The sequence below is a fragment of the Aphis gossypii genome, chromosome 2 (assembly GCF_020184175.1).
Source record: "Aphis gossypii isolate Hap1 chromosome 2, ASM2018417v2, whole genome shotgun sequence".
Classification (NCBI taxonomy): Eukaryota; Metazoa; Arthropoda; class Insecta; order Hemiptera; family Aphididae; genus Aphis; species Aphis gossypii.
Window position 1 is genome coordinate 171,308 of NC_065531.1, and position 25,351 is coordinate 196,658.

The 25,351-nt window shown below is 24.4% G+C and overlaps 1 protein-coding gene across 7 annotated transcripts in view; it reads left to right on the forward strand.

Moving 5' to 3' along the window:
- Positions 1-25,351, forward strand: part of LOC114132770 (uncharacterized) — a 98,288-nt gene that overhangs the window by 28,358 nt on the left and 44,579 nt on the right. For all 7 annotated transcript variants that reach the window (XM_027998339.2, XM_027998338.2, XM_050199217.1 and 4 more), the window contains one exon: positions 4,070-4,284. In XM_027998339.2, coding sequence (XP_027854140.1) covers positions 4,070-4,284 — 215 coding nt within the window. The remainder of the gene's footprint in view (positions 1-4,069; positions 4,285-25,351) is intronic.

A 25,351-nucleotide genomic window follows, 5' to 3' on the forward strand; every position in this document is an offset into this window, starting at 1 on the left:
ACTAACAGGTATATTTAGTACATACATGTGTAAGTGTAACCTACGCCATATTATAATAAGGCATGCTACACTAATACCTATGCATGTCTTTATTACATTGTTTCTCAACCTGGGGGGCACGATCACCTTAACTATAGGAGTCACGTAGATCAAAAATAATAAAACGATAATTTACAAAATAAATATTTTTATTTAAAATTGTTTATTGAATAAGAAAATACTTATACCTGTAACAAGTTTAAATTAGGTACTACACATGGTATTTATAAATGGTATATTTCCTTTGGTTAATTGGTTAATGATATGATATTTATATATTGTTTAAATTTGTACTTACTTAATATACATGGGAGGGTCGCGAAGTAACTTACTATATTGTACACCAATTTGGGGGGTCACCACACTAAAAAGGTTGAGAAACACTATTATAAAATATTCTTGTGTTAATAACTTACTGATAGTAAATAAAACAGGGACGAACCGGTTACTTATCTATGAAATTCATCTAATGAAAAAATTGATCGGTATATGTAACAATAACAATTTATTTACCTACTTTATAATAATTAAAAATTTACTGTCAAAAAATATATATATTTGAATCAGTTGAAATATTTTCAACAAATATAAAAAAAAAAAAACAGACAACAAAACCTTTTTTTGATTTGAAAAATTAATTATATTTATTTAGTTATTATTAACTAGAGTATACATAAATTGTTAAACCTATATAAAGTAAAATTGCACTTGTTTTTTTTTAATTTTTAAAAAACATTTTTATTTTACTTATGTGCATTTTAATTATTTTCTTGAAAAATATCTATTGAAATAGACTTAATTTATGAATGGATAAAATACATTTTTATAAATTTAATTTATATAACAATATTATTTAATATTCTAAAGTGACGCAAATTATAATTTTTGTTGATACAAGATGATATAAATAATTACACAATGCCCTTTTATCTAGTTTTATATAGCTGTAATACCAAAATTAATTTTTAGATGTAGATCAAATCATATATTTTTTTTTTTTTTTTGTCGCAAATTACATATTATGCCCCGATTCTAATATTGCTTATACTGACACAAAACGTTAATCACTCGACCTTCATGATATAACCTCAGCAAACTAAGGTGCGTGGAATTGTTTAGCCCGTTTTTCTTTGTAAAGTTTTCTTGTAGAAATTATATTTTAAAATATATTTGGACCATATTTTAAAATGTTGGAGATTTTTTCTTTAAGGAGTATCATGTAGAATTTCAAATTTATGTTTTTTTTTTTAAAAAAAAAACCTTCTTTTCTTCTATAAATTATTTAATAGATATATTTTTTTTTTAAATATTGATTTACCTAATTTAACATTTTGTGACAGTTATTTTTCAGTTATTAAAATTTTTATATTAAGGATAGTAGTTCTTAACAATGGTTTGAAAAAATTATGAATTAAATGAAAAATTGGATCTAGACTCTAATATTTATAATAGGCATTTGGATAATTTTAATAAATTATAAAAATTAATAAAATTAATTATAATTATATTATTTTAATAGGTAATATAAATTACCTAATAAAATATTCATATCCCCATAGATCTCATATTAGTTAAACCAATTATCACTGTCCAATTGTCCTTCTTATATAAAATTAAATTTAAATAACTCATAAACTGCTGACTAAATTTAAATTTAGATACCTACGCCAGTATTTACAGAAAAATTATCCACAAAATTATTAACATTAGAAAAAAAACTCCAAAACTCAGATTTCGAATACTTGCATTATTAAAAAAAAAGGTAAGAATGGCTAGCGAATCACTCTTTATATAAAACAAATAAACATTACAGTACACAAAATAATAAATGTACGTAATTTTAAATTAATTTATTATCAAATTTTAATGTAATGTGGAATTAAATTTATATCAATAAGATTCGTAGGTACATTACGAGTATAATATTATAAGTGCATATAAATTATGAATTTATCAAAACAATAATAACTGCCCATCGTTGTGGGTACATTATAAGAGCATTAATATATAGAATTGATACGCATTATTTCAATTAGATTTGTATATAAATATTTAGTATTATATGTTATACTTTACTTTTATTTGTACGTTTTTTATAATTTTAAATGTTTTCAATGTACACTAACTACAATGTCTTAAAATATTTTGTAATTTTAAGATAACATTTTAAATTATCCTTCAATAAAAAGACTATAAAAATATTTTTATGTTTTTATTAATTTACTATGATGAATTTTTTCGAACACAATATCTACACAAGCAATAATCTAAACATAAAAAAAAAATTCTTACTTAAAATATTGCACTGGATTGAGTTAATGAGTATTTTATACTATAACATAATGTTTTGCATTTATATTTGTTAAAACTCATAATGTATTGACATATTGTACTTTTAAAAAAATATATATTATCTAACACATACTTATCGTTCATAATTGAAGTTTTTCATTAAAATAAAGTGTATAATAAATTATGATACCAATTTGTAATTAAGATAAATGCTTTGAAAGAATATATAGGTACCGTTAATTATTTATAAACATTATGTAATGAAAGCTCTATTTCATAATTAGTATTCTTGAAAAACAAACATTAATTTATTATTAACAAAAATGTGTCTTTGTTTTTAATTTATATTTAAAATAAAAAAATTCATCAACGATTTTCATTTTATTTCTTAATACCGTAATACTAATAGTAAAATAATTAATTATTTTATAATAATATAATTTAATAAATCATATAATTTATTAATATAAATATTAATATTTTAATAATATGTAATATAATTATTTTAACAATTACTTCAAAAAACATAATATCATGAAATAAGCTTAGTGATATTATAATCCGACAGATCAACTCCGTTTAAACCCGTTTTTCATGCACAATGATATATTATTGAATTCATATTGTTATATTGAACACAATCATTACAGTTATTTACTCGACACCTAATAAACAGCAAAGTGACATAGCAAATAGTACTTACTTGACAACCTTATTTAACAATTCAAAATGCTTTACAATTAAAAAAATTAAAAACAGATATTAATTATGTATTATTTTAATGTAAATAAAAACTTTAAGAACAATGTGCGTAATAACCTGGTACTCGTATAAATACATACTTCTATGTATATATTACCAAAGATAACTCGTTTTTATTTGTTATATGGTTTAAACTTAAAGTTTTAATACATAAATAAACGTTAAATAAAACCTAGCTGATTCACAGTAAGTCAGCTAATTATTAATTTATTAAGAGTTGACTTACCACGTATTAATCATTTTCAAAAAGCTTACACCTTTGGGATGGATTAATACGAATTGTGTATCCTCTTCACATTTTACAGGTTTATCTATATAAGACATTTTTTAAGTTTATTATTTTTAATTTAACACAATAAACAATAAATTTACAAACGACAAAACAGTTGTACGTTTTTTACGAACGTTTACATTTATTACCTGCACTACATTTTAGTTACCTATATATTATACAGATATACAAAACATTTTCTACAAATACATTTTATTTTTTTAATTCTAACACTCTTTAAAATTAAAAAATCAAGAAAAAACTATAAAAATTAACTAGATAATATTCTTTCTTTGAATTGAGGATAGGTTAATTCACTCTAATATTATTAAACTTACCAAGGCTAAATGAACGACAAATTGCCTATATTATGCGTTTTGAAGATATCGCATTCAGATGTAGTTTCCTCTAATATATTTTAAAATCGCATGGGTATTTATTTCATATTCCATTAATTACATACTTATAATAAATTTTACTCTGTACATAGATGATTTAAAATATTTAATTAATATATTATGATGTAGTATAATTTTAAAAATTTGAATGTGTATAAATTATATAATATAATAGTTTTTCATAAAAAAACTCAAAATTGTATACATAACGAATTTTTTTTAAAACAAATTTATCTAAAAACTGACTATAGATCAATTAAGTTGATAAATATTAAACTATTATACTAATTTGATGTTTATTTTTTAGGTAGAATAGATCATTGCAATAAGACTGTTGATATCTATGAAGATATCACTAGTCCGGAAGTAACGTCATCGAATTTTGGAAAACCACTTTACTGTTCGTACAGATTTCGTTCATTTAAAGGAACGCCCAAGGACTATATTCTTCGAATAAGATTTAAAAAATTTAAATTTGGAGTATTAGTCAATGGAACATTTTGTCAAGGAGGATTCATGCAGGTAGTTAATACTAATATATGCGGACTAATTAAAACTAACATCGTATTAAGGAATGTAAATTATAATAAGTTATTTTATGGATGTTTATGTACCTACCTTCACGTTATAATAAAGGTGTTGAGACTAAAATATTATAATAATAGTACTTTAGGAGTGTGAAAATATTATATTTAAGTAATCTTAAATCTTGTTTATTAAAATTAGGTAGGTACTACTATCATTTTTAAAGTAGATATAATAATTTCAAGAATGGTATCACAAACATATTTTCTATAACAATAAAAACTTCCTTATTATTATACGAAAAAATATATTTATAAAAACGAGTTTCCCTTTAACCAAACGACAATCTGGGGAGTAAACTTTTACGCTTAATTATTTCAGTTCATAACAAATTATATTAAGTTTTAGACATTCAAAAAACTTTATACTTTAAAGTGTGGTTTTATCAGTTGAATATCATATTTATTTTATAAATATTAAACAAATAATACCATACAATTAAAACCAAAAATATTAAAATTTAAAAGTATAATATGCTTTAAAGCATTAATTTTAGAACTAAAATACAATTGTACAGATGTAAAAATGTCTTCAATAATATTAATAAATTTAATAAGCCAATATTATTATTAATCATAGCAATTTAATTAGAAATATCTAACTAATAAAAAGATCAGCCAGTACTCAGTATGTATCACTCCTTTACTGTACAATAGTTATCGAATTTATCACTGTGGTATTATATAGATAATAATGTTCAATTTGAATTCAGTAATGTATTATTATATACAAAAAACGATTCTGAATGGAACGATCCATTAGCTATTATATTATGCTACTGAGTAGGTACATGTCATGAAAAGTTTTTTTATTATTAATAAAGTAATTTATTTTACTATTAGAATTGCAGTAGGATAATTGTATTTATTTTTAATATTTTCAAATAACTATAATAAAAATGTATAAGAAATCTTGTACAACATTTTTATACTTTTAAAAACTAAAAAAAAATTTCTCATTCCTATAAATAACTAAAAGAATTAAAATATTTTAGAAATCTATAAAAAATAATAATATAAAAGTAAGTTAAAGAAACTATGACATTTATTTTTAATTACAACGAAATATCAAAAACAGTTTGAGTAAAATTGTTATTCTACGGATTCAATGTTCTTAAATATTAACTTCAAACGATCATAAAAAATTAATGTGACTTTCAGGCAAACATTTGTTTTATTTTTAATAGGTAGAAAAACGTCAGAATTTAGAAGTTTTTATTGAATTTTAAAATCTTTGAATAAAAAGAATAATTTTTGTTAATTTATAACTGGAAAATAATTTGTAAATATTTGAGATTTTACGAATTTTGTCAAAATTCTCATTTTTAAGGCTTATAAAATAATTTTGTGACTGTATTTATGATGTTTTTATTTAGTAAATTAACAACTTATAAAAAACTTTGTATTTAATTTCAAAGAAGTTTTACCCAACGAAATATTTTTTATTGATATTTTTGAAAATTTCGAATATTTAGATACGGTTATTCGTTTTTAAATTATCCCAAAAAAAAAAATTCAATAAATTTTTGACTTAATATAAAATAATAATACTTGGGATTTATGTATTTATGGTTAAGTTACTTGAACAAAGTGTAATTTATAGGTACTTAAAAATAGCCAAACTTTATTTTATAAACAATAATTTACGAGGATACATAGAGAAAATGACCTACAAAAGCGTGTCTGGTGGCATTAACAAATTGAATTCTCCCTTTAAACACACCTAGTTTGAAGATTGGACGTTTACTAGTCTTTTTTGAATGAAGTATGGAGACGTGTTCTATAATGTTATATAAATGAGAATTAAACAGCGAGCTGTTATCGAATTTTTAACTGTTGAAAATGTAATTTCGACCTGTCAGCGAGATATATCATAATTTAAAAGCTCTTTATGGTGACAATACAGCTTAAATTTCTACTGTAAATCGATGAGTAATAAAATTTTGTTCAAAAAATCAAAACACAACCATTCACAAAAAACTCCTTTTGATTATATTTTGGGATACTTACCGAGTTTCTGTGACTGATTATCGGATTATCTATAGAATGATGGTTAATGATATATTCTTCCAAGTACATAAAGACTCTACAACACCCTCGATGTTGAGTTTGTCGAAGTAGAGGCAGTTTGGTGTCAATAATCTTGCAAGTTGCAACATAATAACGCATAACCAAAAAGCCTCTGTGACCATGGGCGCCCATAAGTAACATTTTAGGGGGGGGGGGGGGGGGGTAAAAATAAAAAAAATAAAAAATGTAAGTTAATGAAGATAATAATAATGTTATGATAATATTTATTCAGCTATACAAGTCCATAATATTTATTGTCTAGGGGGAGCAAGTGCCCTATCTTGCCCCCTCTAATTGACGCCCATGTCTGTGACACTTGAGATTTGAACTGATTCTATACCCTTTTTACTCCCCCGATTTTGCGCCTTGCTATTTTTAATTCTTTTCTCTACTCAAAGGTAATCATAACATTTCAAACGATTAAGTGAAAGCAGTTATCATATCTTGTATTCAAGAAAAATCGGAAGAATTCTTTCGTGATGGGATGGAAAAATTTGTTTGACTTTGAAAAATAAACCTTAAGAAGTGTATTTAATATTCTTTTAGCCCGATCTTACTATTTGCTTTTGTTCGCGTTCTCTAAGAAATAAGAATGCGTGTATTACTTTTCAGCCTACCCTAGTACAACTATATTAACTTAAATTTATCCAGTATAAAATAAGTAAGTATTATCGTTTTCTAATATTATTGTAAAAATATAACTATATAGAACAAAAGTTGAAAAGAAGTCTATGTGTCTTTACTAAATTCCGATATTCAGTTAAAAGATTCAAATATACAAAAATAATTTTAAATATTTATAATATTATACTACTGTACTTAGCTGATGGCTGAAAGTAATAAAATATAATGAAATAATATATAAATGGTATAATAATTAATTATATCAATTAATGTCAATAAAACCTAGGATTTACTGGTAAATACTAGGTTTCACCGGCATTCTTACTTTTACCATAGGTAACATATTATTAATTATGTTGTTGTCATAAATATTAATTTATAAGATGGTCATTTTTCATGATTATATTCAATAAACGGTTACTGATTAGTATAAAAAATTGTTCAAGATTTTATAAAAATAAATAATGTATACGATGATTTTCGAGTTAATTTATGTTAGATAAATAAACATTATTCATATTTATCAAGTATATTCAAAATAAATGATGCGTTCAGATATATTTATACATTATTTTACACCATTATAGATAAATTTTTTTATAATGGAATATCAAATTAAATACATATAATATAAGAATAATGCGCTTCTAGTATTTTAAATGATTATTATTTTAAACTATTATGTATAGTGTATACGAGTAAGTAGTAAATACAAATCCCTGTTAAAATTGAACATTATGATTCATAATAATAATAATTATATGAACATTGTATATGTATTAAAAATATATTCTTGAAAAAATAAAAAAGTTATGAAAATAAAAAAAATTGACAAAAAGCTTACATGCTTTAGATCTATTTTTATTATCCTCTTTAATTCTTCACCCAGGGCTAACTATTATGAAACACTTTTATTTTAAATTAGACACTAACTGAATAAAATTATTTGTAGAAATAGAAAAAATTTATATAGTGAAGTAAAAAAAATAAATCTGAGCGCTCCTCTGGTTACATCTCATTCACTTCGGTCACATCATTCACTATTATTGTTACTTATATACATGCATATATATACATAAGAATTTTGCATGTGAATTGAATGCAAAATTACATTTGCACTATCTCCAGGTCAAATAATAATGCCTATTTTGGTAGAAGTATTGATGTTTTAGTATTCAGAATAAACTCTACGATTCATAGAAAACTTTGCCACAACTTGAATATACTATACAATATATTATATAATATGAAATATAGCAAACAAAACATCTGCTGACAATAAAATGCTCCTATAGGCTTAAAATTACACTAAATCAAAATGTATTCCAAACCTATATACAATTTCATATATAATACGCTTATTTTAATCCTAATCGCTAAATTTGAGAATTTATTGATTGCCAGAATTTTCAAAATGCTGGCATTTAAGCACTGGGCAAATGTTTAAAGCTAATGGAAAAAAAACCTAAAGCCGTTTTGCGCAAATATTGTGATCACAGGTATAAACGACGGTCGAGGGTCCAGGAATGAGATTAAAGCTTATCCCTTTTAGGGACTATGCGGCAATGATCTCATAATACTGTATATATTAATATAATGTCTAGTGTACCTACGGGGAACGACGCCAAAAAACGCGGTGAATATCCAGCCACGGCGAATCTAACTGTGTATAACATTTAATATTTGTGTTTTATGCTGACCCTAAAACACTTAATTAATTCCATGCGCATGCTTTAAATTATCATTATAAAAAAAACAATGTGTTTTTGGATTAGTTATATATGTGAATAAGTGACACGTAACGTGTCTATATAATTTAGGTAAAATAAATAAATGACTAAGAAATTATAGTGAAGTAAGTAGTACAATTTTAATAGTTATATATTTAATTTAGGTCGATTTAACTTTGTATTCCACAAAAAAGTTCTACAAGAAATACATTTTTAAATAATCCTTATATGTGTAATCAATAAATAATTAATGTTAATAATTAATAAAGGTAATATTAAAATAAATAAATGAATCACATTTGTAATGTTCGCATTTAAAATTATAATTGTATGTAACAGCATTTATCTTTAACTAGTTATCGTTATCGAAAAGGAAAAGAAAGACATGCCTACAGGCTACAGTTTACACAATTAATGATGTGTATAAAGTAAAGACAATAAAAAATTGTCTCATTTGTCATATAGTGATATTATTGTTTCTCCTGAACACTATCAAAAATTATTGAATATAATTGATAAAATACCTACTAAATAGAATCTACATAATTCACTATTGAAAATAAATTATACCTATACAAGTTATACTTCAATATCCATAGTACCTATAATCTACATTGATCGTTTTTAAAACTAAATGCATATTAAAAACTTGAATTATTTATAACATTTAACTGTTATTAAATATTATTTACTTAAATTACTTTTCAAAATATTTACAAAAACAGTAAAAAGTTAAAATTAATTGAGTTAATCAATAAGCTTCATTTAGAATATTTTTCTAATAATTATACATAGTCAGGTATATTTAAATAATATGTTATCTTGTGCTAAACCGTACCTTATTAGAAAGACAATTTATTTATATTTATATATATTTATATATATATATATTTTTATATTTTTTTTCTATGTTTTATTTAATTGTATTCTCATTTCTTGTCACTTCCGTTTTTATTTAGCACGTAGGTAAATATAACGTTGAGAATACCTATATATTTACTTATCGTGTAAAAGAAATTTTAATTACTAATTCTAATTAGATATTTTTTGTGTTTTAAATTTATTTACCCATTTCTAGATAGGGAAATATTTGTAGAATTCGGGTCGGAAAAAGTTTTGTCGTCCACAGAGTTAATTGGCAGAGGGAACGCCCATTAAAACGATCGCTGCGATAAGCCGACTGGACGAATCATGAGCACGATACTTTAGATTATATCAAATTGGTTGGTAGATTCTATATATGGCTATGGTACTAACATAATATGATATACCTACATATATATAATATATAAATACATAATAATGTGTGAGATATACCCTTAAGAGGAAGGTAAAATCCTCAAAAGTAACTGTAAGTATTGATTTTTATAATGTACACACTGTTTATATATCCCTAACTAAAATAATATTATATATGTAGGTAGGTACACAGATATAATATTATGTATTATGTATAACACATATATTATATATTATATAGATATACAATGTATAGATAAAGTAATATTTCAAAATCATTTACGCCGAATTAAACACGCGTTGAGATTTCTATAAAGGGCTCGTCTATAATTGGAACGATAGGCAATCTTGAACAATGGGTGAGTGGGCAAATACGTTCCGTAGACTGCTAAGAAAGTTAAGATGTTGATTTGACTATACTTATAAGCTCTTTTATCTTATTATACTGTATATATCTTATTTTTGTGTTATGAATGGCCTATAGTAATATGATTGCACCAGACATATTTTTACCTAAATTTATCATTATTTAAAATGAGTTCTTAAATTTAAAAAGTCGGTAAGTGGGTACCGCTCTGCTGTACATAAGGGGTTGGGGTGGACCTCGGACTAGGGTAGGTTAAATTTGAATGCAATGATAGGTATCATTGTATACGAAAAACGATTCTGAACGGAGATGATTTGTCAGTCTAGAATATTTAACGTTAGGTACAAATACAAACAATTTTATGAATTTGGAACTACAAAGAATTGTGCCTATTTATTCTTATAATTTTTTAAACACAATAAAAATAATATATGAGGAACTTTGTATAAAATTTTCAAGTATTTTGATTGAGCCAAAAAAATTTTATTGACACTTCAAAAAAGATTTTTCAGAAAAATTTAAAATTTCAGTTGTCTATAAATAGCTCAAAAAAAAGTCAAAATATTTTGAAAATTAAAATGCCAATCTAAATAACTGGTAAAATTTTCAAGTATCTACGACTTATACTTTTTGAATAATAACAAATATTTAAAATCGTTTGAGGATAAATCGTTATCGTTCCAATATTTCGTAAAAATTTAAAATTCAAACGCACTTAAAATTTTTCCTATAATGATGCTTCGAGTTTCCTCTATAGATACTTGAAGGAAAACTTATGGAAAACTTAGTGTTGTATTTTTAATCCTTAGTTATTAACACAAAAAATTTTATGATTTTTCAACTTCAAAATTACTTTGCAAATTTTCGCGTTTTCTACAGATTTCATAAAAATTTGAACTATAAACGCTTATAAAAAAAAATTGTGACTAACGATTTTTAATTTTTTTTAGCTATTTTTAATTGTATATAAATAACACTAACATAAATATTTGGTGAAAATTTTAAGTATTTACAGTGATTAGTTTTTGAATTACAACCATATAAAAAAATCGATTCGGTCGAAAACTAGTTTTGAGTAAAAATTCCCGTTTTTCCGTCTTTTTTTTTTTTTGTTTTTCTCGATTTTTTTGAAAACTGTTGGAAAATGTTTACTTTTTACCTCTATAATGCACCAAGGATATTCACTTTTCCATCAGAAAACACCCCCGAAGTTTGAAATTGAAGCATTATTTCGACTAGTTATGCTGTACACAGACGCAAAAAAAAAACATACATCATTGTAAAATCAATACATTCACTCCGTTCAGAATCTAAAAAATAAAAGTCATCTTTATTTTTTGACTGAAATATACCTATAATGAACAAATCGGATGATTTTCCAAGCATCCTTTAATTTATAATTGCGTGCATTAAATACGATTACATGATAGTACAATGTTACCAAATTTAATAACACAATAATATGAATTCTAAGATAATTAATGTCGTATTTATTTCATCTTTATCGTAATTTTGAATTTTCCACTTATACTTATATGTACTCACACGTATGTAATTAAGGTTCCTACTAATATATTATTTTCAGTAATAATATCAATAAAAGATGTACGTGTTTTTTTTATTGGAAAAAAAATTAACTCGTTGTAAAAAAATTTTTAATATCGCTTAATTAATAAAATAAATGATAATTTTACCAACCAGATAATTGTACTTCCAGAAAAAATATGTTCAGTTACAATATTAATGAAATCGAATAACACAGTTCTATCAACAATTGTAAATAGCGATCACGAACATTCAAATTTCAACGAAAGACAAAGCTACAGACTACAAGTATTAAACATGTTTATAATTATTTTTCATCCACTTATCATCCTTTACTAGTACTTTATTATTTAGTTTTTAAGGAACAATTGCAAGCAAAAAGCTTCTAAATCCATATCTACAAGACTAGTAAGACTCGGAAGAACTGAATAAATAAGTTTCCAGCAGAAACTGAAATTATATTAAGGTCATAAAAAAAAAATTTATATAGAACGTAGAAAATTGTTTCAGAATTTCCAAAATCTATAATTAATATTTTTTACAATTAAAGTAATAAATTTTAAATGTATAAAAATCAAAATTTTGTTTTTATTCCGGACAATGATGATTGATATTGAGAATTACCGTCCTGTTAAAACGTTCGAAATAGTATTATGAAAAATGTAAAATGAACTCAATCATTTTTTAATGAGAAAAAAATGTAAAAACCAGTTTTGAACTTGAGATTTATTGTAGTTTATATACTATTTCAATTTTCAACTATCAAGTCATATACACTAATAGAACATTTTATATTTTTAAGTACTGGGATGCCTATTTTAATGAATATATAGGCATATAGCCGATATAGATATATAAATTGCATTTACAGTTTTATTACCTATACAGCGCTAATGCACTATTGATAAAATATATTATGACATTTTAACTAACTTAAGAGAACGCCACACCTGTATGTTGTCTCTGTCTTATACACGTGTAACAAAATTAAAGACTGTTTTGCGCGAAGATGACTTTACTCCCTCGATATTTATAACAAAATTGCCAAATTTATAAATCACACTGGAAAGAATTTTATCTGTGTCGTAGCATTTTGATTTTTTGGTAGTAGTAACTAGTAACCAATAATTTTTAATAATTAAATGAAAAAACCTTAAGTTCTCAAACTGATAACTTTAATTTTATTAATATTATCAAAAAAATTAAAAAGCTACAACACAGGTAAAGTTTTACCCGATGCAATTTATAATTTTGGTAATTTTAATATAAATATTGAGGGAGTCAAGTCTTTCTATGCAAAATATTTTTTTAACTATGTTACGCATGTATACGACAGAGACAACACACGTAGGTGTGGCATCCTCTTAAGCAAAGTATAATTTAGTTAATTTATATTGATAAATACAAAATAATATAAATAAAATAAATGTACTTTGCTTAAACCAGTCAAAATGTTGCTTAATTTAGTTTGGTGATAAAAATGCAATTTATTGAAAAGTGTAGGTATATCCATTTTCCTTATATTTAAACCATTACAATTCATAAAATTAAACTTGAACCACAAATATAAATAAATAAGAACACCAAAAAAATTTAAAGATCATTTAATTTATAGGATAGGCCGTATAGGGATAAAAAATGAAGAATTATTATTGAAATATTATGTTGTAATTTGTAAATTTTCCTTAGTGGATTATTTATTCGTGGACTTTTTTTCTTGGGTTTTTTCCACGATTCATTAAACTTCATTATAAAATCAATGTATTTATCGCTCCGCTCAGAATCATAAATAGGGGTGAATATGCTTAGTGTACAAAAATGTAATTGAACCAATTTTTTAATAAATACAATGATTTATTTGTATACTATACAATAAATTTTAATTATTACGTGGTAGAATAGAAACTATGTACGGTACAATCTCAAATGGCTTTGCTATTTCAAAAATAAAGTTCTATTATCAAAACTCTTTTCATAGTTTAAGAACATAATTTAAGAAAAAGCTAGGTTAAAAAAGCCTTGGTATTAAATATTATCTTTTTTAATACTTACAATATTCAAATGTATTTAAAGAACCTCCTTAAATATTTTACATGATATCTAATAATATCATCTCAGATTTTACAATAATGTATTTTGTGTACCTATGTTTGTGTACACAATAAATAGGTATTCGATAAGAGTTTCGATATTCAACTTTAAAAGTAGTTTCGGGTAGTAAATATTTTTAATATAAGCATCATTTATTAACATCAAAAATATTTTGTTATAATTCAAAAGCGAATACCTAATTGTAGAAACTTGTAACTTTCCCCAAGTGTTTGTATTATTATTTATTTATATTATCAATTTTATTATAGTGTGATACAATTATATATTAAATATTTTGAATCTTTTTGAATTATTTATTGACATGAGAAATTTTTGACTATTTCTTTCAATACATTTTGATTTAAAATTATTTGCTGAGTCAAAATTCTTGAAAATGTAATACAAAATCCCACATAAGTGGTTCTTATTTCTATAAAAACACATAGAACAATATTTTGTTATATGTAGATATTTAAAATTCAAATTTTTACAAAATTCTTCAAAATCATAAAAACTTTCAAACACAATTATTTTTTATGTTTATTTGTAACTAAATTGATAAAATCAATGATATATTATTTTGTTATAATTCAAAAACATTATTCGTTGGAACTTAGAACTTTTATAAACATGAATTTTACTATATGTAATAACATTTTAAAAATATGTAGTTTAATTTTAAGATATTGCCTATTTAGAAACCCTGTATATATGTACGGCTATAACTCTAGGCCGAATCGTGTGTGTGTATACTATATATGTATGGAATGGAATTTGGTGAATCGTGTATGTATATCAATAGCTATTAAAATCAACACGATTCCGCAAATTTGCGGAATCTTTCTCCACCTATATATACATACCTATATAAACATATTTTGACCTTAGAAGTATATATAGACTGACAGACCGTCTATTATTGAATTTTTTTTCTTATATTTTTACAATGATTTCTCAATACATTTAAATTTAACATATCCATAACAATGACCTTACTCAATGTTGAGTTACATGCAATTAAAATCTACTATTCATTATTCAGCTAAAGTTATCCCTGGTTTTTAATGATATATTTAAACTGTCAGAAATATTTTTTTCTTACTATTCTTCTTTTATTATAAAAGAGCACATCATTTATTAACGAACTAAGTTCAACAATTTTATTTTCATACGTTATTAATCATTAAACTATTTCTTTTTAATTTAAATTTTATTTGTTAATAATTGTTTATAAATGCTGGACTTTTGTTTCATAGATCACAAGTTCTTTTTGTAAATAAATAGAAATATTGTTGGATCGTTTTAAAATAAAAATTCAAAAATGTTTTAATAAATCTGTGATCAAATATAAGGTTATACAAACGACAAAAATTTATGATCTGAGAGCAAATTGTATTTATTTATATTATTTAATTACAATTGATCACTTATTAATGTCTTTATAATATTATATGAGTCATAATAAGTGTATTAGGCACTTATTTTATTTTCAATTAAAAAAAAAAAAAAATTTACATAAGAGAAACGATAAAACAACTAAATTCAGAGATAAGCAATGTGGTAAAAATGTGTGTTAAATTTTTTAAATAATAATAATTTTAATATGATAAAAAATTGAAAATTTATAATGCCAGTTAATTGCCCAAGAGTCAAAATATTCTGAAAATTATACCATGAATAGAAAATGATAACAAAAATTTTTAGTAGGTATCTACGGTTATTCGTTTTTGAACTAAAAAACATCAATTTTTTCAAAAACTGGTTTTAAGGAACATTTCCCATATTCCCTTAATCTTGTGTTTTTTTCCTTAAAATCTAACCTAGATCTAATTTTTTATTTAAAACCATCACCCTCAAAGTTGAATGTCAAAGCATTTTATCGATTACTTATGTGTACAATGTACACACTAGACATATATAAACAAAAACACACACACACAAACACACACATACAAACAAACATATCTTTATAAAATCAATACATTCATCGCTCCGCACAGAATTTAAAATTTGTGTTGTCATTTAGAAATGTAATAACTTAACAATAACAATAAAAAGTAGTAAAAATGTAAAAATATAATTTTTTCTAAAAAAAATGCAGTTTTATAATTACTTAAAATTATATAAAAGTAATATGTTCATAAACGTTAGTGTTTTTTGAAATAATGTGTTTCCTACGTTAAATGGATCGAGGGTATGTACAGATTATACGATAAAAATTACATGGCGTAGAAAACGTCTCGTAGGAATTGTATAAATATGAAAAAAATAAAACCATACTTCTACTCAGGGTCGGCCCAAAGCGGTAGCAAAATAGGCAGCCGCCTAGGGTGGCACTAGTTTAGAGGCCGAACATTTCGAAATTTCGAATGAACAAAATTGATTTAATTATTATATTATTATCTAAAATACAGAAATTCTAAAATTGCCTAGGGTGGCGAAAAACCTAGGTTAGCCCTATCTCTACTTGGTACCAAATTAATGATTATGAACACTTTCTATTTACAATTGTTTAGATAAAAACTCGTAAGCGTAAGTTATTCGAATGTATATTGTACAATAATAATTAATAATATAATGTATTATACTACAGCTATTGACTATTGTATATTTATTATTTTACTTTCCAGTTTCACACGCAAATACAATATTGTACATACATAGTAATATTCAACTTTAAAAATCATTTGTTCCATATAAACATAATACAATACATGGATTAAATGTGCATGTACTTGTATAGATTTTTTTATACATTTATAAATGTTTTAACTGTATAAAACAAATTAAGCAATTCATTTAAACAAGCACTGTTTGATTTTACGTTATAATTTACTACAATTTTATAACTTTGGACATTTTTTTTAATTGATGAATAATAATAACAAAACTAAATTCAGATAATCTAAAAAAAAAATAATTATGAATAACAAGATCCTAGAGTCTAGACCAATCGTTAGAGTTGTTTATAACAATAAAATTCAAGCCAACTCAGTACGATATTAAGCTCTCTTGACTTACAACTGCCATGAAAAGGTTAGGTTTTAAAATACGGAAGTATCAGCACAGATTATTGATTATACATTATATATCAATACATCGTCCCTTTGCAGTGTTAAAAGTAGTAGAATTAATTTATTATAAAAATTAATGTAATATAATTACAGAAAACGCAGTGAATGATTCAATCGTACATTATATTATTATTATCTGAAATAAATATAATTAACTTATAGTATCGGTAAGAAACTCTCGGTCAATAAAAAGAATATTATTTAAAATTATACTTTATACATTTTTTAAAAAATAAGAAAAACTCAATCACAAAAAGTGGTAAAGAGAGTAATTCCCTACTGTATAGTAGGTCACTATAATGGATATGTTAAATTTGAATCTAATGATGGATATCATTGTATACGAAAAACGATTTTGAACGGAGATGATTTGTTAGGCTAGGATATATTTTCCAGTGGGTGGTGAAAAAAGTGGTTTATGTTTTAATGACCTGAATACCCCAAAATTTAAGTTATTTTATAAATATTGTAAGCAAAATTTATGGAAAATCTTGTATTAAATGTTCAACTCTTAGCTACTTATACAAACATTTTAGATTCTGAACGGAGTGATGAATATATTGATTTTACAATGATGTGTGTTTTTTTTTTGTGTCTGTCAACAACATTTGGAGCAGTAAAAATGCTTCGAATTTTTTTTAAATGAATCGAGAAAAACCCTAAAAAAAAATGAGGGAAAAACGAGATTTTTTACGCAAAACCAGTTTACGTCAAAATCGATTTTTTTATTTTGCTATAACTCAAAAACTAATCGTTGTAAATACTTGAAAATTTCACCAAATGTTTATATTAGCGCTCTCCGTACACAGTTAAATTTTTAAAGAATTTTGACTTTTTTTGAACTATTTATAGACAAATGAAATTTTCAATTTTCCTAAGAATTTTTTTTTGAAGTGTCGATAAAATTTTTTTGGCTGAGTCAAAATATTTGAAAAATTAATACAAAGTTCCTCATAAGTTATTCTTATAACGATAAAAAAATTATAAGAATACATAGGCACAATTTTTTTTTTATTAGCATTTGAAGTTCAAATTTTGACAAAAACTCGTCAAAATCATGAATATTTGCAAATTATTTTGTAGTTCAAAATTCATAAAATTGTTTATATTTATATCTAACGTTAAGTATTCTAGACTGACAAATCATCTCCGTTTAGAATCGTTTTTCGTATACAATGATACCTATCATTGCATTCAAATTTAACCTACCCTAGTCCGAGGTCCACCCCACCCCCTAATGTACAGCAGAGCGGTACCCACTTGCCGACTTATTTTTTTTATGAATGATTATACCTACAAAATAATTAGCAAATATTCATGATTTTAACGAATTTTATCAATATTTGAACTTCAAATGCTAACCTAACTTAACCATATAATAAAAAATTGTACCTATGTATATTGTATTCTTATAAGTTTTGAATCACTATAAGACTAACTTATGAGGAACCTAATATTTAATTTTCTAATTTTCTATTGTATTAAGTTTTTTTGGGCACCTATTTTCTTTTATTAACACTTCAAAAATAATACTTTGAAAAATCGAAAATTTACGTTGTCTTTAAATAACTCCTAAAAAGTATAAAAATTCCCTTTTTTCCGTCACTTTTTTTTGTTTTTCCAATTTTGTTTGAAAACCACTGGAAAATTATTCTTTTTGAGTTTTGACCTCTATAATGCACCAAAGATATTCGCTTTGCCATCGGAAACTACCCCCAACGTTTGAAATTGAAACATTATTTTGGTAAGTTATGCTGTATAAAGACACAAAAAAAACACATACACATAATTTCGTTTAGAATCTAATATGAATTTAATACTTACATAATTACATTATACTTCTACATAAACGTACAAATTATTAAGCTATTTTAAAAATATTTAGTTGATTTTATGTTTTGTTGTATTCCTGTCTAATTGTAAATCGTAAAAGCATGATTCCAACTATCTACTGATATACCTACACCAAGGAAACCATAATGTTCAGTTTAACCGAATCATAAAACACATTCGAAAATTACAATAGATACTCTATTATTGAATATCTTAAAATATTCCTCTAATAAACTCTACTTTAATTTGTAAGTTTATTTTATATTTATATTTATGTAGAATACTAGAACTTACTTTATAGATACATTTGTAATAATTCACTTCCATTTCGATCAAAAGAAAAAAAAACTTTAAATTAAGTTTTTTACATTCAAAGAAGATAAAACTCAAGTTTTTTGTCGGTTGTTGGAAATTACTTTTATCTAAGAATTTAAAGTTTTGTGTTTATATATTTTTATTTATTTATTCATATATACGCACAATATTGAAGCCAAAAATGATAAAGTTCTATTTATAATTTCATAATTTTTGAATGAATTTTCGAAAAGATATTAAAACAATGTAATTATTTTAAAAATATTTTACATTTATCATTTGTGTCAATTATATTGTAGATATAATTAAGTAAAATAATAATAGTTTTGTTTAATATTGTAGTAACCGAAATTTTGAAATCTAAAATTACTTTTAACAACTTTTATTACTAACTTATAATTTTAAAACTTAAATTCCATTTTGATCAGGGGCGGCTCGTCAGGGGAGACTTTGAGACTGAGTCTCCCCCTTAAAAAAACCCAGTTACTTGTAAATAATAATTAATTAAAATAATAATGCATAAAAATATTTTTATTCGAATTGAAAATATAATATTATATAATTTATATCGTTTTCTTTGTTTAATATTATAAATTGAAAGCAACCAAATCTAAAACCTTTAAATAGTTATTTTAATAGAAATGCTATTTTAGTTTTATCGATGACGGTGACGGTCGCCGTTACAGTGAAACTGCCGCCCGACAGTTTCAATCATAACATGTAAAATGGTACGGCCGGTTCGTTGGAGGGCCGGAGGGGGCAGGGAGAATAAGCTGCGTATTATAGACTCTATTGAGACTGGGTTCACGACAATAATTGCCGTACCGCGCTCCGTTCTTAGTCGCTGACCGCTGTCATAATTTAATGCATTTTTATGATTTAATAACTATAACACGTTTACTACAGGGTTTTATACTATCTTCTATTTGATATTTGTTATATTTCTAATTATTTTAAAAATGCAAAAATACAATATAATAGACATATTATTAATTAGTGGTTTTAATACTTTAACTTACGAACAAAAAAATCAAATTAAACTTAAAAATATTAACTAAATATGTAATACTATAATATTATTAGATTTTCAATAATAGGGTTTTTCTTGTTCGTTGTTGTACGTAGTTTATGTTATATAATTTTAAGTCTCCCCAGAATATTAACTCACGAGCCGCTACTGATTTTGATACATTAATATGTTAATTAAGCAAAATATATTATTCTTAAAACGATTATAGAATATGTGATTGTTTTATTAATTTAGACGAATTGACATAAGTTATAACTATAGATTATCAATAAACTGTCCAAGATGTAACCAAAGCAAAACATTTTGAGCACAAACGCCTTAAACATTAAGGAAAATTTGTATTTGTATAGAAGAGCGTACAATATGTTTTTATAATATTATTATCAAAGTACCTATTATACATTGATAAAATATCAAGATATACAATATGTCAATAACAATCTAATATGTGTATTGTGTATCTACTAGAACTAGGTACACAAAATAATACAAATACCATGGCAAAACAAACATGTATGCTTGTAATTTACATTTTTCGATTTAACTAGCAGATTTCTGCTAATTATATTTATAATGGAGGCTTTTCTTTGCTGATCGTCATCGTTGTTATCAATTTGTTTTGTCATAATTAAAATTTTTAATAATTATTAATTTTATATTCTGAATTATATACTTATGCTTGTTACCCAATATTATAATATGGGTAATACGTGCAATGTCGGATAAAATATTTTTGATAATTTTAATATATTATTTTAGATTCTGAACGAAGTGATGAATGTATTGATTTTAGATTCTGAACGGAGTGATGAATGTATTAATTTTATTCATTATAAATAGCTAAAAAAAGTCAAAATATTTTAAGAATTAAAATTCCAATCTAAATAACTGGTGAAATTTTCAAGTATCTATGACTTATATTTTTTGAATTATAACAAATATTTAAAATCGTTTGAGGATAAATCATTATCGTTCCGATATTTCGTAAAAATTTAAAATTCAAACGTACTTAAAATTTTTCCTATAATGACGCTTCGAGTTTCCTCTATAGATACTTGAAGGAAAACTTATGGAAAACTTAGTGTTTTATTTTTAATCCTTAGTTATTAACAAAAAAAATTTTATGATTTTTCAACTTCAAAATTACTTTGCAAATTTTCGCGTTTTCTACAGATTTCATAAAAATTTGAACTATAAACGCTTATAAAAAAAAATTGTGACTAACGATCTTTAATTTTTTTTTTTAGCTACAATAAGAACAATTCGTAAGGAACCTTGTATTAAATTTTCAAGTTTTTTTGGTCATCCAAAATTTTTTTATCGACACTTCAAAAAAAAATTTGCATAAAAATCGAAAATTTCAGTGGTCTATAAATAACTCAAAAAAAGTCAACAAGGTTAGGTTACAAAAGAAAATTTAACTGTATATAGATAACACTAACATAAACATTTGGTGAAAATTGTAAGTATTTACAGTGATTAGTATTTGAGTTACAACCATATAAAAAAATCGATTTGATCGAAAACTGGTTTTACGTAAAAATTCCCGTTTTTCCGTCACTTTTGTTTTGTTTTTCTCGATTTTTCGAAACTGTTGGAAAATGTTTACTTTTGACTCCTATTATGCATCAAGGATATTCACTTTTCCATCTGAAACCACCCCCAAAGTTTGAAATTGAAGAATTATTTCGACTTGTTATGCTGTACACAGACAAAAAAACACATCATTGTAAAATCAATACATTCATTACTTCGTTCAGAATCTAAAAAAAGAAACAGAAACATTTTTCAGAAAAACAATATAAATTAGATGAAAACTAAGTTTACTGATAATACGTTAAACTTCTTGAAATTATAATATAACAACCAGATTCTACTTACGCTTTTTTTAAGACTTACACGTGCACTATCTGTGGTTAATTATCATTATTGAAACCATGATAATTTTAGAGCGTTATTAGAGAGCCCATCCTAAATTAATAGACATTCGATGTTCACGATTTCATACAATTTTTATCTGCAAGCTGCAACTTTGAAGCACTGTTGCCATTTTTTGTTTTTATTCCCAACAATAAATTATTTGTTTGTGTTACTAGTATTGTTACGGAACAAAATCTTACTTTTAGGACAAATACAAGTGGTTTACCAATAGATAAATATACTGATATAATATTAGGAAAAATATTAATTAATTCTAAAGATTAAAGTCGTTGCCAGATAAATTGAGACAGCGGCGGTGGCTCTTTTCAGTAGGTGTATCCCAAACTAGTCGCGATGTGTAAAATCTATGTATTATAATAATCTATCTATGTATAAATATATATATAATATATATATTAATACATTATCGGTAGTAACACTGAAATTCAGAGAACCCATGGTTTTTCGTTATTGCGCCGCCACCGCTGTCTCAATTTATTTGGCAACGACTGTAACACTCGGTCAAAACCAGAAAATTACGATTACCACCTTTCACGCTATTATCAAGAACGTCATTTATAAAATGTGTTTTTCTATATAAGCCCCATATGCTGCCCCTGGACTTTCTTCGAAACTACCGCGGCCAATAAATATTGAATAATGGGCCTCGGTAAAATTATATTTCCACTAATTACGACCATTTTAAATTAAAAAAAAATTACAAAATTCGTTTCTTTTTCTTGGTAAAATATCAATAAATATTTTAGGATTGTAGAATTTACCAGTGTGTAAATAAACTATAATAGACCTGTCTACTACTGCTTTAAAAATAGTCATGATTTTAAATAGTAAATATTATCTATATAGGCTTGTGGAAAAGTACACCTTTAGTAGCTTGGTAGTTGGTCCTTACTGTACAACTTTTTATAAAAAAACAAATAACCAGTATAAATTAAATTGTGATGCCCAATAGTAAAAAATTGAAACTATGGGCCAGTGAATTTGGAGGAATGGGCAGAATTAATCTCTTGCTGCCTCTGAAACCGGAGGCTGAGCACGCTTATGATAAGCCCTATTCGTCCCCAAGCATGATCTAAAACCAAACTGATGGAAACTCTTTTGAAGGGAGCTTATATTTTTCTAAAATATTATCAATTATCATGAACCTGTTTTTAACAAATTTTTTCAATATTCTAGAAAAATTGCTAAACATTAAAAATATTAATCTATAACTATATTTTAAATTGTTAATAGATTTATCTCATCATATTTAATATTGACTTTAAGATTTTAGTTTTTTAATAACATGTTCATAATTAATAAATTAGATGAACTTAAAACCATTTTCTTTAACAACATACATAGTCTTATATAAAATACATAATATTATATTGTGCAATACATAGTATTGTTACTTGTTAATTATTAATAACTATTAACTACTTACTTTGATTATTTATTTATTAGATATTTCCCTATCTTTTGTTTATATTAATTGACTTACCTTTTTTCATTTTTAACTATTACATCAAGGTTTACTTTTGAAGCCTTAATGCAAATTCGGTTATGATCTTCATTGGTTTATTAGGTATATTTGTACTTGTATTAAAAATTGGAAATCCTTAATCAATTACGCTGATTGACATGTTTTGGCTGAAAGATCTTACTCTATTTTTTCAACTCTGATACACTAATTATTTCAACATAATTTCAGGTTGATTTTTGATCTAGTAAATTCAAAGTTTAGATAAATTGAAATATTTAAGCACAATTTAATATTATTTTCTTTTAACAATTTAATGTCATCTTTCAGATCATTAATATTATTCGATACTTCTTTCACCCGCTTACCAAAATCATCAAATTTGGCACTCATACATTTGACCGAAGAAATTAAATTGGATACAGTCTCATTTAATCTAATAAACTTCTCTTAATTATTTGATTTAACTTGCCAGACCTAAGTTGACCTATTTCTTTTTTTTTTTTTGAACAGACAAATTTTAGCTTAGTTTCTTCAGGACAGGTGTTGATTTTCTAAAATCCGTTTCTTTATAACTAGAACATTAGAAGTATGAGAATTATATACACTTTATACATTTAATTTCGTCAACATCAAAAATTGTATCATTACAAACTAAACATATAGCACTATAAATTAATCATTAATGTGAGAAATAAAATAATATACTCTATTTTAATTGATTATCATGTTAATTTATTAGGTATAATGCATAAAAACAACAGATAAGATGACAGTTATATTTTATATGGGTATAATATGGTCACAGTTAGTTAATAAATACACAGATACTTATTATACTTTTATAATCTTCTAAATATTCGAAAAAATACATGATATACATATTCTATATCTAGATAAAGTGAGGAAAATTGTAATGGTGGTGGAAACTTTTAGAGACTCTATTAAGTGCTAAAAGAAGATCATTATTTGTACAAGATTAAAAATATTATCCAATAAGTACTGTATTTATATCTTTACTGTAATTATTAATTCAAAATGTATATAAAACAATAAAAGTGTATTCACATTACATAAAATATTGTCCTCTTATATCTAACTATAATTATTTTAATTTGTTCGTGATCGTGAATACTCTTCAAAGAATTCGAATAAATTGGTTATATTAAATTCAACAATAACGGAACTACCTATACATGCATAATTTTTCAAAAATAAAGTTCTATTAAACAAATTCAATTCAATTATAATATTTTTTCAAATTGTAAACTTAATTCATCTAAAATAATTTTATAAGTTTATAACAAGCCATAAAATACAAACGAACCAAATGTTATTATTATACTGGCAATTAACACGATTATTTACTTGAAACAGTTGAAACAATAATAGACCGGTCAGAAATAACCATTAATGAAATACGAAAGTATTATTATACATTTAAAACTGCAATCATTAGATGAAGACCAGAAGACTATAATAATTAATAATATATAATTAATAAAATACGTTTAAAATAATAAAAGGAACACTATATTATACATTGTATGGTGGTATACTTGGTATAATTACTATTTAATAGGTACCTACCTACATTTATACGCAAGAGCAATTACATTTTTTTAATTCTATAGCCGTTTATGTTTATTAACAGTTATTCCTTTGTAGTTTTGTACACTGGCTT